This window comes from Helicoverpa armigera, chromosome 18, assembly GCF_030705265.1.
Source record: "Helicoverpa armigera isolate CAAS_96S chromosome 18, ASM3070526v1, whole genome shotgun sequence".
NCBI lineage: Eukaryota > Metazoa > Arthropoda > Insecta > Lepidoptera > Noctuidae > Helicoverpa > Helicoverpa armigera.
In genome coordinates this window covers 4,167,460-4,183,676 of record NC_087137.1, presented here as the reverse complement: position 1 = coordinate 4,183,676, position 16,217 = coordinate 4,167,460, and the positions used below count along the sequence as shown (strand labels likewise).

General features: G+C 40.4%; 2 protein-coding genes across 9 annotated transcripts in view; one reads left to right on the top strand and one right to left on the bottom strand.

Annotated features, from left to right (window-relative positions):
- LOC110375392 (protein gustavus) overlaps positions 1-8,053 on the top strand; it is a 50,599-nt gene extending 42,546 nt beyond the window's left edge. For all 5 annotated transcript variants that reach the window (XM_021333478.3, XM_021333476.3, XM_021333475.3 and 2 more), the window contains 5 exons: positions 3,110-3,302; positions 4,033-4,154; positions 4,441-4,702; positions 4,909-5,164; positions 5,476-8,053. In XM_021333478.3, the coding sequence (XP_021189153.1) occupies positions 3,234-3,302; positions 4,033-4,154; positions 4,441-4,702; positions 4,909-5,164; positions 5,476-5,612 (846 nt within the window). In that variant the 5' untranslated portion in view covers positions 3,110-3,233 and the 3' untranslated portion in view covers positions 5,613-8,053. The remainder of the gene's footprint in view (positions 1-3,109; positions 3,303-4,032; positions 4,155-4,440; positions 4,703-4,908; positions 5,165-5,475) is intronic.
- Positions 8,046-16,163, bottom strand: LOC110375391 (uncharacterized). 4 transcript variants are annotated; one of them, XM_021333472.3, is made up of 18 exons: positions 15,953-16,163; positions 15,795-15,883; positions 15,629-15,672; positions 15,364-15,546; positions 15,189-15,283; positions 14,950-15,068; positions 14,414-14,842; positions 13,770-14,195; positions 13,445-13,567; positions 12,574-12,618; positions 11,851-12,489; positions 11,464-11,610; positions 11,069-11,255; positions 10,476-10,836; positions 9,828-9,993; positions 9,399-9,594; positions 8,766-8,898; positions 8,046-8,629 (listed from the first exon to the last, which is right to left on the bottom strand). In XM_021333472.3, exons 1-18 carry the CDS (start codon positions 16,060-16,062, stop codon positions 8,495-8,497), a joined length of 3,627 nt encoding a protein of 1,208 aa, XP_021189147.3. In that variant the 5' UTR covers positions 16,063-16,163; the 3' UTR covers positions 8,046-8,494. The 4 variants fall into 4 exon arrangements, with proteins under 4 accessions (XP_021189147.3, XP_049703336.2, XP_021189148.3 ...); XM_049847379.2 differs by having other exon boundaries at positions 11,464-11,607; XM_021333473.3 differs by having other exon boundaries at positions 15,837-15,883.
- Between the last annotated feature and the right edge of the window lie 54 nt (positions 16,164-16,217).

The window sequence follows — 16,217 nt, the reverse complement described above, 5'->3', positions numbered from 1 at the left end:
AGTTAGGGCGTCCACCACAGTATTTGCGTAACATACATTCAAAACCTTTTTGGAAAGTCGGTTGTAAATGAAAGCATTAATCTGGATAAAATCCTGACCATGTCACGACCACGTTTGGAAAAGGCTAATTTAAATCATTTGTTTTCAAAAAGACACACCCCCGATACCAGCTTATATTTTTATGCAGTAAACAACCTTCATTAAATAATACATATATCCAATTACATTAATATTCAGTTATGTACTTGCGAGGTTGTTTAACTACATAATACCATTTAATTACGTTTTGCTTCAATGATTCGTGAGCAGAGAATCCGTCTTAGCTAATGTGTTTGCTATTCTGCGTAAATCTGAGGCCATTTGTACGTGTGTATGTCTTTCATTAAAACTATTTTACGGTCGTTGACAGTGATTTTGTGGGATAAAGTTATTATTTGTAATTTATTTAGACTTGTCACGCTTGCATGCCAAAGAATTGCCATAAGATATGGACCGTTCACAAAGTAAATATAATGACGTCGGAAATAATGTGGACGATAAATCATATTGATTGAAATTGCATACTACGCATTTTATAAGATAGACCACAAAAATAAAAATTAAACCTTAAAATAATTGCTCGTTGGATGGGAGTTAAAACAAAGATCCGTAACATCACAAAAGAGAGTGGACAAGAATCGGATATCGCCGTAGGAAATGAACGTTAGCAAAGTGTTTGTACGGGTCAGTCGGCAAATTAATTAGGTTTTGGCCTTGATTTGTCATCATTAGATCCAAAAACACCATTCTAAAGCTTTGCTGAACATGGCAATTGGACTTTGGAACAACCAACCGACGATCAAACTCCTCTCACATTTCAGTTAACGATTGATTTAGCTAGAGAATGATGCTATTGGCACGGAGAATGCTTACCTTACTGCCTTATTGTCTGTATAGCAATAGCAAAGTGTGTAAGCAGGCTTTTGCCAGTAGTTAAGGGTGAGGTAAACGCAGAGCAATCGACTGCAAGTTCTGACAATCACGAATGGTGCAGAGCAAGCAAAGGATTTAATATTAACAATAGTGACACAGAGCGTACGTCACTCGGCTAGTTCATTGTTCGCGCGCGTTGGCACACGCTAATGTTGTCGGCCTAGCAACGTTCTCTTTCAATGTTCCATTCACCTCTCACCGAGCGTGAACGGTTATGTTGCATGTGACCACACCCGGCAACGCTTATTCACGAGTTTTGAAAAGTCTACAGACTTCTGCAGCTCTTGGCATAGGTACCCCCCGAAGCGGCCGGTTGACGTTTTCCCACGATGCCGGCTGACGTTCCAATTGCAAAGTGATATCACAGCTATTTCAGTAGCACATGATTTTATTAACAAATCGTCCGTGAGAATATGCAAGCGTCAACTATCTGGTATAAAGTTGCAGTAATTCTAAGTAGACACTGCATGTATTTTAGTTATTTGACCGACCGATGGCCATGTTATAATTCAGAAAAGTTTTTATTCTGTGATAGGATACCTTTAATTCAGCGAAGGTATCTTCCTAATAATAATGTGGGTGGGCCTATTTTAGGGTTGCAAATGGACATCCGTTTGGACGATAGCTAGCACGTGGTGCAAGACGTCAGAGATCGGGCGGTCACGTGTCCTCTCTGTTTGTTTACTGTCCGCCACGTGAACTGGCCAGATTATCTCCCGCTATCGGTCAAATATTAACAGATGCTCTGCTAAATATGGCGCACTTGCCTTTCATGTTGGTCACTACATGAGTTGGCATGAATCATTCTGATAACATAGACCCCTGCTTATGCTCAATTTATCGTTAATTACAAGATTGGATACAGCATCACTAGTCTTCAAAAAAAAATCAAAGGTTTCGCTTTAAATTCAAGATCTCCTCCGTTGCTGTTATAGTTATTTTTTTATATTTGAAATAATAACAGGGCCTATATCCACGCAATATTTAATAGCATTCTGCCAAACAACGGTTTTCGTACGTAGACAAGAGGCGGCGCGACGTGAGGGGACGCATTCACTGCCTTTCACTTCCCGCTTTTGTCATACAGCCACTCTAGGCGACGGAAAGGCAGACGGCCTTGTAGCTTGCGTACTTCTAGGCGTCCCTTCCCATCCTACATAGTTCGTACACCAAACCGCATGCGAGCCGCCAGCCCTGTGGCCGCTCTAGGACATGACCACGCGGTGCCACGGACTGTTTAATCGTTGACTCACGATCTGGTAACGTTGAGCAATGCCTAGTATACATACACAGGACGATAATGAGCCCCATGGCTATAGTCATACCTCGTGTTATTAATAATATTGTTGTTAATACTTACCAGTTGATATTACAACAGCATTAGCGTCCTTCGATGACATCATCCTCAATTGTCACTGCTCTATGTACGAATCAGCAGCGCGTGACCATTTGCCAAGTTCTAGCAATGTGGCTAATATTTGGTGGTCCTTTACAAACTAAGTAATGTTAAATACTGCGTGTATAATTAAAGAATAACCAAGCAATTACATGACATCACGACTGAGGTAAAATAAACAGCAATTAAATGTATTAACAAGAAGCGATCATAGAACATTCGCATGTGTTAGAACGAGGTTCCACGGCCGTGTTAACCTTGGCTTTTGAGTGGTGACTTTCACGGTTAGACGGCCGGCGTTACATAAGATGCGCGGGTACTCCGCCGACGCCCGGCATCTGCTGTGACGACACCACCACTCACCGGTCACTCAGGAACCGGTTTCCTCAACTTTGACAATACATTTGTATGACGATCTATTGCTGGATCCGTCCGCCAGGAAGTGATTGCTTCACTGTTTGTGTTAATGTAATGAATGATTAATACGAAGTCGTTAGTTACGTCTTAATAGAGTGGGAAGTGCACTGTCATAGTTCACGCTGTTATTTAATATTTTAAAATTATTGTTCAGTATTTACACGAATATTTTAAAGTACTTTCTGCTAGCGGAATGATAAATTGCACTAACTGTACTATCCACTACATGCCATCTCATACATCTAAGACACCTAAGCCATCATTTTAGTCTCAAGAAAATGTTTTTCAAGTCCATGTATCTTATCGAGTATTGTTTTGTTCCAGGTACAAGAGCGGGGTGCGCTCAGTGAGGGGCGGCGGCGGGGGCGGCGGCGGCGGCGGCGCGGAGGAGGCGCGGCGCGGCGGCCTCAAGGCGCTGCCCAAGCGCGCCCGCACTCGCTGTAGGGGCATGAACATGGGGCAAAAGCTGTCCGGCGGAGTCAAGTCGGTGTCGCGCGAGTGCACGGCGCCATTCAAGGTATAACCTCAAGCCTTTATATCACGCTTATATTAACTAAGATTCATACATAGTTCACTTTTAACTATGTATGAATCTGAACTAGACCCACTTCCCGGTCTTCTTCGAGTAGGATGAAATTTTGCACCGCCCTAAGTTCTGATGACAATGAAGACTAGCGTTTTTTTTCTGTTCTTCTCCCTAATCCGCTTGAACGACATGCAATAGCGTAGAAGTTATATGACAGTCCAAACTGCTGGACATATAGTTACCGGCACGGATATTGAGCCCTCGGCGCAAGAGTGGGGATCGCTTTGCGCACTGTACACATAAGGCAATAAACCAATAAATCGCTACTGCGCAGGTGAAGGGCTCAAAATCCGTGCCGATAAGATTGGACTGTCAAAATGAACACGTGCCAAATATTAATGCTTTTCCAGTTGCTAGCTGTAACTGTAGGCCAACTCTTCTGTCTGGAAACATTGACTCAGATATACATACGTACATTTTCACGTATTTTTCATTCTAAGACCAACAACAAATAACTAATATACTGCGTCCTATTCTTGCATACTACGTGAAATACATAATTTGTTATCCGCTATTAAAAAAATTGGCTCGTGTAAATTCACCATTGGAACCGTAGGCCTCTCCCAAGGCACGCTATTGAGCCCAACCTTCATCTGTAACGTATTCCCTATATTCCAACTTCACCTTACAATGTTCTCAAGTATTTGTTATGTTTCTGCAGGCGGTAGTTGCGCGCGAGCTGGCGCCCGAGCCGCCGCGGCCCGCGCGCCTCGACGCGTTGCTAGACGCGCCTCCCGCGCATCCAGAGCTGCAGCTCAAACATGCGTGGAACCCAGATGACAGGTAATATAACTATATACCAACAAATAATTTCTGTCAATCTATTTAAAAGTCAAAACACTGTCTATTAATATAAGTCCACCGCCACCACTAGAAGCAGAACTAGATCGCAAGAAGAGTCTATGATTTGGGTTTAACCATCCGGGTCTCCACAAATGCCCAATGTAACTCCCAATGCTTCTTGAGAAGTAACTATTACCTACTTATCTCGTTTTATACTGTTCACACAAAAAACTGATTTCCAAATCCTTGAAATCCGTAACTAACATACTCCATTACTATGTTTCAGATCACTAAACATATTCGTAAAAGAAGAGGACGCTCTAACGTTCCACCGGCACCCAGTGGCCCAAAGCACAGACTGCATCCGAGGCCGGGTGGGGTACTCGCGCGGCCTGCACTGCTGGGAGGTGGTGTGGCCGGCTCGCCAGCGGGGGACGCACGCGGTCGTCGGCGTCGCCACGGCACACGCACCCTTACATTCTGTCGGCTACCAGAGCCTAGTTGGCGCGACTGACCAGAGTTGGGGATGGGATTTGGGAAGAAATAAGGTGTGTTTAACGTAAAAGAGAAAGACGAATGTCTTTTTTTGCTATGGCTTCTGTCACAGGAGAACCCTGATCGTCACAGTAATATTTAAACCTTAGAATGTTTTTTTAAATTGAACAATTTTCACCCCCAGATTGTCTGTAAGGTTACACTCGATCACTTCCAATAATTGTTGGCTAACTTATTAATGTAACTTTTCACATTCCAGATATACCACAATGTGAAAGGCACAGTCGGCAGCGGTACGACGTACCCGGCGCTGTTGCGGCCAGACGAACAGTTCTTAGTGCCAGACCGGTTGCTGGTGGTGCTCGACATGGACGAGGGCACGCTGGCGTTCTGCGCCGACGGACGCTACCTCGGCGTGGCGGCGCGGGGGCTGCGCGGCAAGACGCTCTACCCCATCGTGTCCGCTGTGTGGGGACATGCGGAGATCACCATGAAGTACATCGGAGGACTCGATCGTGAGTGTACCATCTACGTTTTTTATTGATCGTCTAGAAGTATGAAAAAATGGGTTATTGTGGGTAGTTGGGAAATTAATCATCTATTCTTACTGCCTAGTCTTATTATCCCAAATACGTAAGTCGAGGCAGCTTTTAATCCAGCCAGGTTAGAGTGCCAGTGTTTTACATGGAGTGGCTGCCTATTAGATCTCTTCAATTCATTTACCTGGCTAGCCCAATATTCTTTGAGCAGACTAGTTGTCACATTGAAAATTGGAATGTGAGCAGCCTCCTCAGCTTTATGATTAACAAGCTGTGTATTGTTGCAGCGGAGCCGCTGCCGCTGATGGAGCTGTGCCGGCGCGTGATCCGGCAGCGCGTGGGCAGGCCGCGCCTGCGCGCCGCCGCGTCGCGCCTGGCGCTGCCGCCCGCGCTCACCGCCTACCTGCTGTACCGCGCGCCCTAACCGCCCCGCGCGCCGCCCGCACCGACACGAAGCGCACGAGCCCTGGCGCCCGCGACGTGCGTGCTCGTGTTGGTGTCGCCTGACGCGTACCTACGCTTACGATACGCGCCGTGTGCGAAGGGCATAACGTGCCACGAGTACCGACTGCAGAACGACATACGAGTGGATCATGAACGAATTTCTTTTGTGCTGCAATGTGACGACACCCGCTGTAACGAGTCCTCACGGATACTAGTCCCTTGTCTGCCCGAGTACTCGACCTTTACGGGTAGCGGTCATTAACTTCCATATGCATCATACGAGGGGTACAAATAAATAAACGAAGAAAATTTATGTCAAGCCTCCATTAGAATATATATGCACGGTTTCGTCCGATCTACGAGTGTAACACCAGAAAATAGAACTCTATAGATGAACTCTGAATTAATTCTGACATGTTAGCTTTTAGTGGCGAAGTGTCGCGGTGAGCGTCGAGTGAACAAACAGTATATACTTCTGTGCGGTTGCGGCGAAACTAAACCGAATCTAACAAAGAACTTTAAGTCCATCGCTACTCGATGCCGATCGCGATAGCGGCACTCAATACATACAAATGTAATTTATTATAAGCACACACAAAATCTGTAATCTTTAGATTTAGTTAAAATTGTTTTGGCACCCCCCGCAACGAATCCAGCGCGAATACCCCTACTTTTATTTTAACGTTATCTGTGATAATTTTACTTTAATGACAAATTGAAATCAGCATACATTTCTCTGAATTCAATGCATTATACTTTTCACATTAATAAATTCGTTGGATTTTTTATTGGAACCTCAGTTAGTAGTGGTGACGGGTTTGTGAGCTGTGACTCATTCTGTTCCGGGAAGCTTATGGTGGGCGACCATGGTAGTTCTGTTACCAACTAAAGTGGACAATTATTATATACGATAATATTTATAAGATAGATGTGGCATTAAATAATGCCAAAACCTGTGTTAATTAACATTGTTCAACTTTAATGCAAGCCACACGAATAAAGCCATATTGATCTCTTACGAGTACGTTCTCTGCTGGGAACACCTCTGTTCTCAGCAGAGAATCGTATTTGACTTGTTATTAAATAATTTAGAATGAACAACTGCAAATTATAATAACTCACGAGCCTCGGCAATTACTAATATATGATAGAGATGTGATTGTTGTTATAACAATAGCATTACGGCGGGCCGTGTCGGTAGCGGCCCGTGCTAGGCCAGTGTATCGTTGGCAATCTATTTTATAGCTCATTAAGCGACTGGTTTACTTTTAGTTTAATGTTTTTAATTCCTATTGTAAAAATGTGTGAGTGTGTATTGTATATATTATACGACGCATCGCAACCACAACAAATGTGTCACCAGGAATACTTAGCTGTAATATTTTGGAGCAATTTTATTTGATTTATAGGTTATTTAGACTGCGTATTTTGCGAATCGTGTCTCCACTATGTCTTATTTTGCGACTATTAGACTTATAGGTGTAATTCCATGAAATCATGAAAATAGTATTTTTCAAAGCACTATAAACAATTTGTCAGCCATTTTGATCCAATTAGTTGTATCGTAACCTTTATAAAAATGTGTAAGTACTTCCATTTTAATAAGATTTTTTCATATGTAGATTGTACGGCAAGGTAGACATCCCAAGTGGAGCTCACTTTTATATGAAGTTAATATTCACATTTTATCTCCGTCTTATATGAATATTGTACATTTCACAGTAAAGTCGGTATATATGCGCGGCGCGGCGTCGCGTTGCATTTTAATGTTAGTTGCAAGAGTTTTATGTGAATATTGACAGGTGTGAGAATGACTATGATAAACTGCCAAATGCGAGGAGTGTGAATGTGCCGCGGTGTTGTATGTGAGTAGTTGTGCGGATGCGAGGCCGCGCGGACTCCACGCGCGAGTCCACAGCGTACACACATATTTTTTCGTTGTGTAAGAGAAATATAATCATGATAATATAAAATACACCAAGCTCGATGTATTGTTGAGTCTTTTATGGTAAACCTCTAGAAAGGACCAACACTTTCCTATTTGAACACCCGATTTGAATTGTTTTATGTGGATAATGTTATTACTCTGTCTCCCGCTTCTATCTACATCCTCAACGTAAGGGGTTTACTGCAAAAGATTAGTATAATTATTAGCAACAAATAACCATGTGAATTCTATGAATCGTCAAATTTAGTCCTGTATATATTAAAGTTTATCATTTTTGCGGTGTTTAATGACTTTATTGTAAGTGGAAATGCATTTTAGTTTTATAAGTTGTAGGCAATATTTTTAAAAGGTCATTTCTAACGGATAACTGCAATTGACAGTCGAATCTCTTAGATACAATGATTAAAAAAAATAGGAAAAACGATTGGAATAATAAATATGGTTAAGAAAATAATAAATGATATAAATTAAAATAGTTTTTTATTATTATTACACAATCATACTTTTCTGAATATATCACAATAACTTGAATCTTGAAGGCCTTTTAGGACGGACTTATAGTAATTCAGATCAGATATTTGTTCAAGAAATTACATTATTATACTAATAATTAAATACTGAATAACATAACATACCCAACTAAGCAATTTAAAACTTAAAACAACGCACTTTCCCAGGACTCACGGCACTTCAGGAAAACATTAGCCATAGTCCTTCAATTTACGAGACGAATACTATAGAGAGGTCAAAGAGACATAATTCAGTGACCTTTTACGCTTGTTATTAATACTTCATTAAAACTTATCTAACCATTTACGCTTTGTGACGTGCAACACGTGTTTGGCACTGAAGCGTAATAAAGTTTGCTTCCTCACGAGTAAGTACATAAAAAATCGTGATATCAATATTATAGTTCAATCACAAAGAGTGTGATGTTCAACTACTGTATCGTCAGTGATGATAATGGTGTTTTCCTCTGCGAAGTCTTGTGGAAGATCTATTTGAGCGGTCAGTTCCTGCAGACCGCCTATGAGTTCGTTCAGTGACGCCTGCGAGAAATTTTTATATTGATAAAGTCAGTGTGAATTAGCGATTAAATAGGAACTGAAAGTTTCAATTTTCAAATGAGTAGGAATCACAAAATATTTAGTGTCGTGTGTACTATACTATACTTGTACAACATACCTTAGTTTCTTTGAAGTCCGCTATTTGAGCATCCATAGATTCATCTTCTCCGTCAAACTTGTCTGCTAATACTTTCAGGTGATCTGGTAAAAGGGAAGTATCCAGCTCCCCATTTGATTCGTCACGGATGATCCTGCCAAATAAGATAGTTTATAAAATATTGTATGCAACATAAATTGTTGACAGGTATTAAGTCACAGACAGAAGCTTGAAATATAAAAGTTATGACCAGTCTTATCGTATTGGTATCGGATTATCTGAAAGATTGAATGTAGCTCATGCGAGCAGTTCTACGCGAAACAATCGCTCAATGAAATGACGCTCACTATTAATTTTACGCATAGAAGCTTTACAATCTGACGCAAAATGCGGTACGGTGAGGCAGTGAGCATGTCATATGAGCATATTTTAGATAAGCAATACTCAGCTGCATCCGGTTAGACTGTTGTTCGAAAGAGTTCCGCGGTGGTACATAAAAGGCCTACGAAGGTACACGATAGATTTTTAGTCAGTAAAAGTCTGACACTCCCTCAACGCTGCTAACCCACAGCGGGAGGAGTCATTTGATGATTTTGACCCTCGGAAAAAAGTCAAAAAACAAGGTGATAAAATACTCAAGTATGTAGTACGTACTTGAGTATCCTGCGTCGTGTGTACTCGGCGCCAGTGAGCAGCGTGAGCGTGGCGAGCGACGCCGCCCCCGCCTGCCGCGCGCGACGCTCCACGCGGGACCAGTCCACGCGCAGTGTGACCGCGTGCCGCGCCCGGCCACGCACCACGTGCCGCCCGCCCGACAACTCCGCGCTCGATGATATGCACATGTATTGCACTGGAACATACAGACTTATTTAACAATCATTCACGAGATCTTTTAAAAACCTTCATGTGAAGTTGCCAGTGTGAATGGTCATAGAGAGGAATTCCGATTTCCTCAAGTGATACTACTTCGCTTGGGTAAGGTCTTAAAATATGTCTGCGTACGTTGAGTAAATGAACCTTAATCATATAATATAACAGTAACAAGTCAAATACATATTTACCAAAAAGAAACAAATTACTCACGATTAAAATGCACTCTAGCGCAAACAAAGGCCGGCGTGGTGGATTTGTTGTAGAGCTCCAAGTTGATGGGCATGCGGCTGACGGCGCGGACCAGCGCCGTGTCGCCGTACGTCACCAGCCCCGACCAGCGCAGCGAGTCGCCGCTCGCGCATCCGTACAGCAAGATCTAAGGAACAAATACCAACAATTTACATCTTCCTACTACAATATTCTTATATGGAATACTAGCTTCCGCCCGCGGCTTCGCCCGCCTAGAGTTCGGTTATATCGCGATTCCAAGAGAATTCTTCAAATGTCCGGGACAAAAACTATCCTATGTTCTTTCTCAAGGTCAACTCTATCACTGTATCAAATTTTATTAAAATCAGTTAAGTGGTTTAGACGTGAAAGCGTCACAGACAGACAGAATTACTTCGCATTTATCATATTAGTAGGGATAACGGAAGGAGACAAAATAAAAAAGTACTGGACGAAATGTAAAAAAAATATTGATGTCTATATTCATTGAGTACGCTATGCAGAAAGGCTGGACGCAGACGCCAAACAAATAGAACTACTTGACGTATTAAAGTCAGTAGGTAATCATTGTAAACGGGGCTCTCTAAATTAATTTATGTGATAAGAATTAAGAAATTATCAAATTCTTACCTTTCTAGAATAATCATTGTTCTTTTCATACACTAAATGTAGAGTCGCTTTATGAGGTGCATTAGAGGTTGGCGCGAACACGATAGGTAGCGGGCGACACTCGCACGGCCCGAAAGGCACGCAGTATATGCCTCGCGACTCCCGCGGCAAGTCTACTGCAAATCCTTCGCCAATAATCTGACATCGCACGTAAACCTTCTTGTTCGAAGCATTCTTCAAGCTCAGTTCCTTACGACCGGCGCGGACCCACGACATTGAACAATAGTTCGTCTTTATAGGGAAAGATTTCGGCTTCTCTGCACCTCCACATATTTCTAAAGTTGTCTTGTTACCAGATGTGATGTCTTCGAAAATTAGAGTGCTGTAAAAAAATTATGAAATTAAAATCAAGATCTAAAAATTAACTATTAAAATTAAGTTTGTATCACCGATACGACGATTGATAATTATATTTTTTTTATCGTAATGAAGGTTTTCAAAATCACAGAAGAAGCGCAGTAAACAAATAATTGATATATGAAAGAACAACAAGGAACAATTACAGTTGATTTTACGAGAAAATAAATAAAAGAAGTGATAACAGGGCTACTCACGCTTCACAAACCCCTTCTCCTGGGCCGGTATACATCAAGCTAACAGTCTTCGCAGTGCCAGGTCGGATCTCGAACTTAGACGGCGCTATCTTGAACGGAAAAATGTCGGCAGGGGAGTTCGTTTTGAACTTGACTATCCAGATGCCGGAAATTGAGCCATTGTTGAATAAATCTATGTTTATTGGTTCTGTAAAAAGATGAAAATCGATGGTGATAAACTGACAATAGTTTTTTTTTATTTATTTAGTTACATTATTACATGTTTATTAGGTTCTATCTAAGTTAAGATCCTTACATTCATTTCCTTAATAACAATTTTTTATGTAACAGTCATATGTTATGTTTAAATAATTTTATGTTTAAATTCATATGATATGTTTAAATAGCAAACTTACCATTAGACAGTTGCAGCTTATCAACTGCTGGCTTCATCACGAGATTCACGGTTCCAACGACACCAATCAGATCTACCTTCCTCAGTACAGTGTTCACTCCTAATAGATTCACGCTCATCAATCCGTTGAATGTCACTATTGAGTCTGCTGTAAATAAACGTAACAATTTAAAATAGTTATTTAATTGAACTATATATTTTATAAACACTTTAGGGTCAATTCCCACTGAAAGAGCAGCGGCCGCCCGGCCGGCAGCGGCCGGCAGCGGCCGGCCGCTGCTCTTTCAGTGGGAATTGACCCTTAATGTGGAAACGTCCTTCTGCGCGTTTTTACATGACGAAAAAAAACTTGTAGCTATAAAACATAGCAACCATAAAAAATCTTTACCTATTTGAATATCCTGTAACTTGGGCGCATTGAACTTCACAGTGACTCTAATAGCATTGCCACTGGTCAACCTGCAAAGCTGCTTGTTTATTCCTTTGCTCTTATTCTTCCCTTGTTGCTGTCCATCATCACCAGATCCCTGACGGTCCATCAGTACCTTGTTCACATCAGCTTTCTTTATCTCCTGGACACTTTTGATGGCAAAAATACTGTCGCCTTCAACGACCGACAGTACCAACTGCAGATCGGTGGGACAATCGCTTATGAGCACAAAGGATTTTATGAGAGAGCTGTTCTCTTGAATAGGAGGGAACGTGATCTTATTAACTCCGTCACAAGACATAGCTTGGATCACAGGCATTACAATGTTAACTGCAACATCTCCTGTCTGCTCAATATCCCCGTCAATGGACGCATCTTTCAAGTCCATGGTAAAATTCAATGTAGTGTTCAGTTCCACGTTGGAAGTAATGTATAGGGTTATTTTTTCAGATTTCCCTGGAGATAACAGCAGAGGCATCCGTGGTAGTTCGATTGTAAGGTCTCTGCCATCGTTTGGTAAATCTTCGAATTGTAGTTTAGCAGTTAGCCAACTATCTGATAATGTTGTCACTGTTATTACTATCGCACAAGTGACGCCTGAAACGAGTGACAGTTTAATTAGAATATTTTGCCTAAAGCGAGAAGATAGAAATAATCTGAGGATAGTTTTGTGTCACTTACCAACATATCCATCGGCAGCAGTAGCTGCTATATCTACCCATTGCTCTAAAATAGGATAAACAATTCATAATTAGAAAATATATTTCTTAAATTACGTGTTTTATAAAATACATAAATGCTTGATAACAAAAGTATAGTGCAGACAACATGATACATAATTAGGGCTGCCATCCGTCCGGGTTTCCCCGGATTTGTCCTCGTTTGGAGGCCGTCCGGGGTCCGTCCGGGCGGGGTTTCAAGAAGTGTCCGGGGAAAACCCGGACATTTTTCATAGGGCCATCTTAACCTATGGTGCCTGGGTATGCGAATAACCCGGGCGCCTAATAATGCAGAAGTCGAAGTGTCCCAAATCTCAAAAATTTTCGCGCTCGCTTCGCTCGCGGCTTCTTTTCTTGGCACGATTTTTTTTGCGTTTAGCTACTTTAATATCCCAATATTCAAAAAATTTTGCGCTCGCTTCGCTTGCGGCTTCTTTACTTTGCGGATTTTTATTATACAAGTTTAGGTGCTTTAGTGACCCAAAACTCGAAAATTTTAGCGCTCGCTGCGACTTCATTTTACAGTTGTTTGTATTTTTCAACATTTTTTTGTCTAACTTATTTAATTTAATATTTAATATTTGTCCGGGTTTGGCGAAATTCGAAATGGCAGCCCTATACATAATGAAAGTATTATAAGGTCAATATGAGATGTAAATGTATTAGTTATAATAATATGCTTGCTGGTTAAATACTGAGTAGACTCAACTATTTCTGAGTCGGGCTCACAGAATAACCGCAGCTGAACACCATCAAATTTTGATTATTAGTAAAATGTTTTATTAGTATTTTGTTATTCCCACAGAATGGTGAATGAAGCGAGGCCCACAAACCTTTAGCTAAGCTCTCCTGTTTCAAACGTTTCTGTTGCATTACTTCGTGCCAATCTACAGACTTATCTAACTCTTTATATACGGTATTTGGGGAAGGAACATATTGTGATGTATTGGCCTCGCCTGAAAATTTACACTAGAAAGTTACTACAACCAATCATACCCGATTATACATATATAGGAAAAATATATAGTGCTCATATATACACACAGTAACATTTTGGGAGATACAGACTCGAAAATCGTTTTAGATAGATTTGTGTGCTTTCGAATTATTTTCACAATAAAAGTCTGTCAGCTCCCCAAAATACAAAACATAATATACCTTTGCTTGTATGTAAAGGACTGTCAGCAGATTTGAAACTTGTAAAGTTCTCATGAACAGTGCTCAAAGTAGAATGACTCTTGCTTGAAGGAGATTTAGATCTCGCACTTTTCTTAGACTTGGTATCATCAATTTCAATTAATTGCTCATTAGTCTGTAAATTTTGAGTAACTACTACTACTGGGGCTTCTGTCTCTGTATGTAGTTTATATTTGTCCTGTGATATGACAGTATTTACAGTTCCGGATGAGCTAGCTGTCTCAGTCTTTAGTGTGTCTTTTAAATTTGTGACTTGAAACTCCTTGTTATTCTTCTTAGGTTCTAGAACGTTCATGTGCAACTCAGAGAGGGGCTGTTTCTTGTTTATTTGTTTCTTTCTGTTGTTTAGTTGCAGCATGTCTGTTACACTCACATTGGATTGCTTGCCTGTAAAATCGTAAGTGACTGTTACATAAGAAGTAGGTAATCTTGAATGAAAAAAACCTATGCAACTGCGACGCGATAAAGGCGTACATTCATAAACATACTCCTAAAAGTAGGTGTTTACATGTAATTTTGGGAGTTTGATAATGTTTTTGTATAGACCAATTACTAATGGATGAAGTGCTAAATCTTTAAGATAAAAGCCATTTATAAACACTTACCAAGATAATCAGCAATTCTAGAAATACTCAAAGAATTCTCGACCGAACCTTCAGTATCTTCACTAACCAATCTCAAAGAAGCTTGCAAATTCTTTAGAAGCAAATCAGTTTCCCGAGCAGGTACCGGAATATTCTTTTGTGGTGAAACTGAGTTTAAAGACATTTGAACATACTTCGGTTTATCTGGCACTTGGCTCATGAAAAATGGATTTTGTCTTTCAGGAGCACTGCTACCTGATGGTTCATTCGATATCTCTGATTTTGGCAATGTAAAGGTACTTTCCGCTTGTGTCTGAACATTATTCTGTGTTTCTGGGAAACTGTCCATTATGTTGCGTGGCTGTCGAACGGGAACACAGTCTAATGTATGGTCAATTTTGTGACCTGGGTTCTTATCTGATAATACTGAGTTTGAGTGGGCACCGGACACTGTGGGAAAGAAGAATTATAATGGATCTAGGAAACAATGTTGCATTAAATAGATCAAGTGGGGTTTTTGTCTATATCTATATTTATGAATAATGTAAGTAGCTCACCTTCAGTAATGCTGGGCATATAAGACCTGTCTGGACTATCTGTTTTGCTAAGTAGTTTACCAAACTCTGGACATCTGTTCTTAAAATATGCACCAACTGATAAGTTTGAGTTGTTCATCCTGAAAGTAAATGAGATTTTAATATGTTATCAACTAACAAGATTCATAGAGTTAGAAGCCTGTTTTTATTAGGATAAGGAGTGACATTTAATTTTTTCAAAGAAAATTCATGACACTTACGACATGCTTTCAGCAAAGTTTGTATGTGTGCTGCTTGGAACAGGTAGTGGTGCTTCACGCACTATCAATGACGCTTCATCAGCTGTGAGATCTCTCTGAAAAACATAATTACAATTTATTTTTTAGCCAATTACCACTGCTTATTTCATGAAATGTTAATTTTTATAACATTTACCTTGGAATGAAAAGAATAATTAGTAGCAATGGAATGTCTCATAATATCCTGAATCTCAGAAGTCTGCTTATCCATTTGGCTGGTGAGACTTTCTAAAGCTATGGAATGGCGCCCCAAAGGCATTGCCTTGAAGTCATCAGCCCCTGTTGATCTACCAGTCATTTCACCAGGATTGAACGCTGTCTGAAATAGGTACCATAAAATTAGTTTTAAACTGTCATAAAACTTGAAGAGACAACATAAAGCATTAGAAAGTTTTACTTACAGATTTGCTAAGAGAAAAGTCTCCCATTCCAGACTCCCCAAAGCCTAAAAACATTGCAATAAAGTATTACTTTACGATTATGTACTGAAAAGTTTATTTAGCTAATCATTCAAACTACAATGATTACAGTCAATCTTCTCAATATTTTAACTACTTTCTTAGTTACCTTCAACTCTTTCTAAATCCAAAATGCCAGAAGAAGACTCACAATTATTGATGTTCGATCTGTTCATGGATGCTTGATTTGAAGCCAAACTACAATAAAAAATATTTTTTGAATCAGCTGGTCAGTATTTTAAATCCAAAACCATGACAAAAACATACCGTTTCAAGTCATCATCAGTGAGCAGTAGGCGTCTCGGCATATTAAAGGATTTATCTTCAGCCAAATGTATTAGCCTTTGTATTTTGTTGGGAGTCAGTGGATTATCCATCTTCACATTCACAACACTATAAGCTTTAAAACAATTTCTTATTTGGTTTTGGTATTTCGATGTCTTCAAGTACTTTCGTTACTTTTCAAATATTTCGAAACGTCATTATTTTTAAACAAAGCCAAACAAAGCCAATTTTGACATCCAGGCTTTTC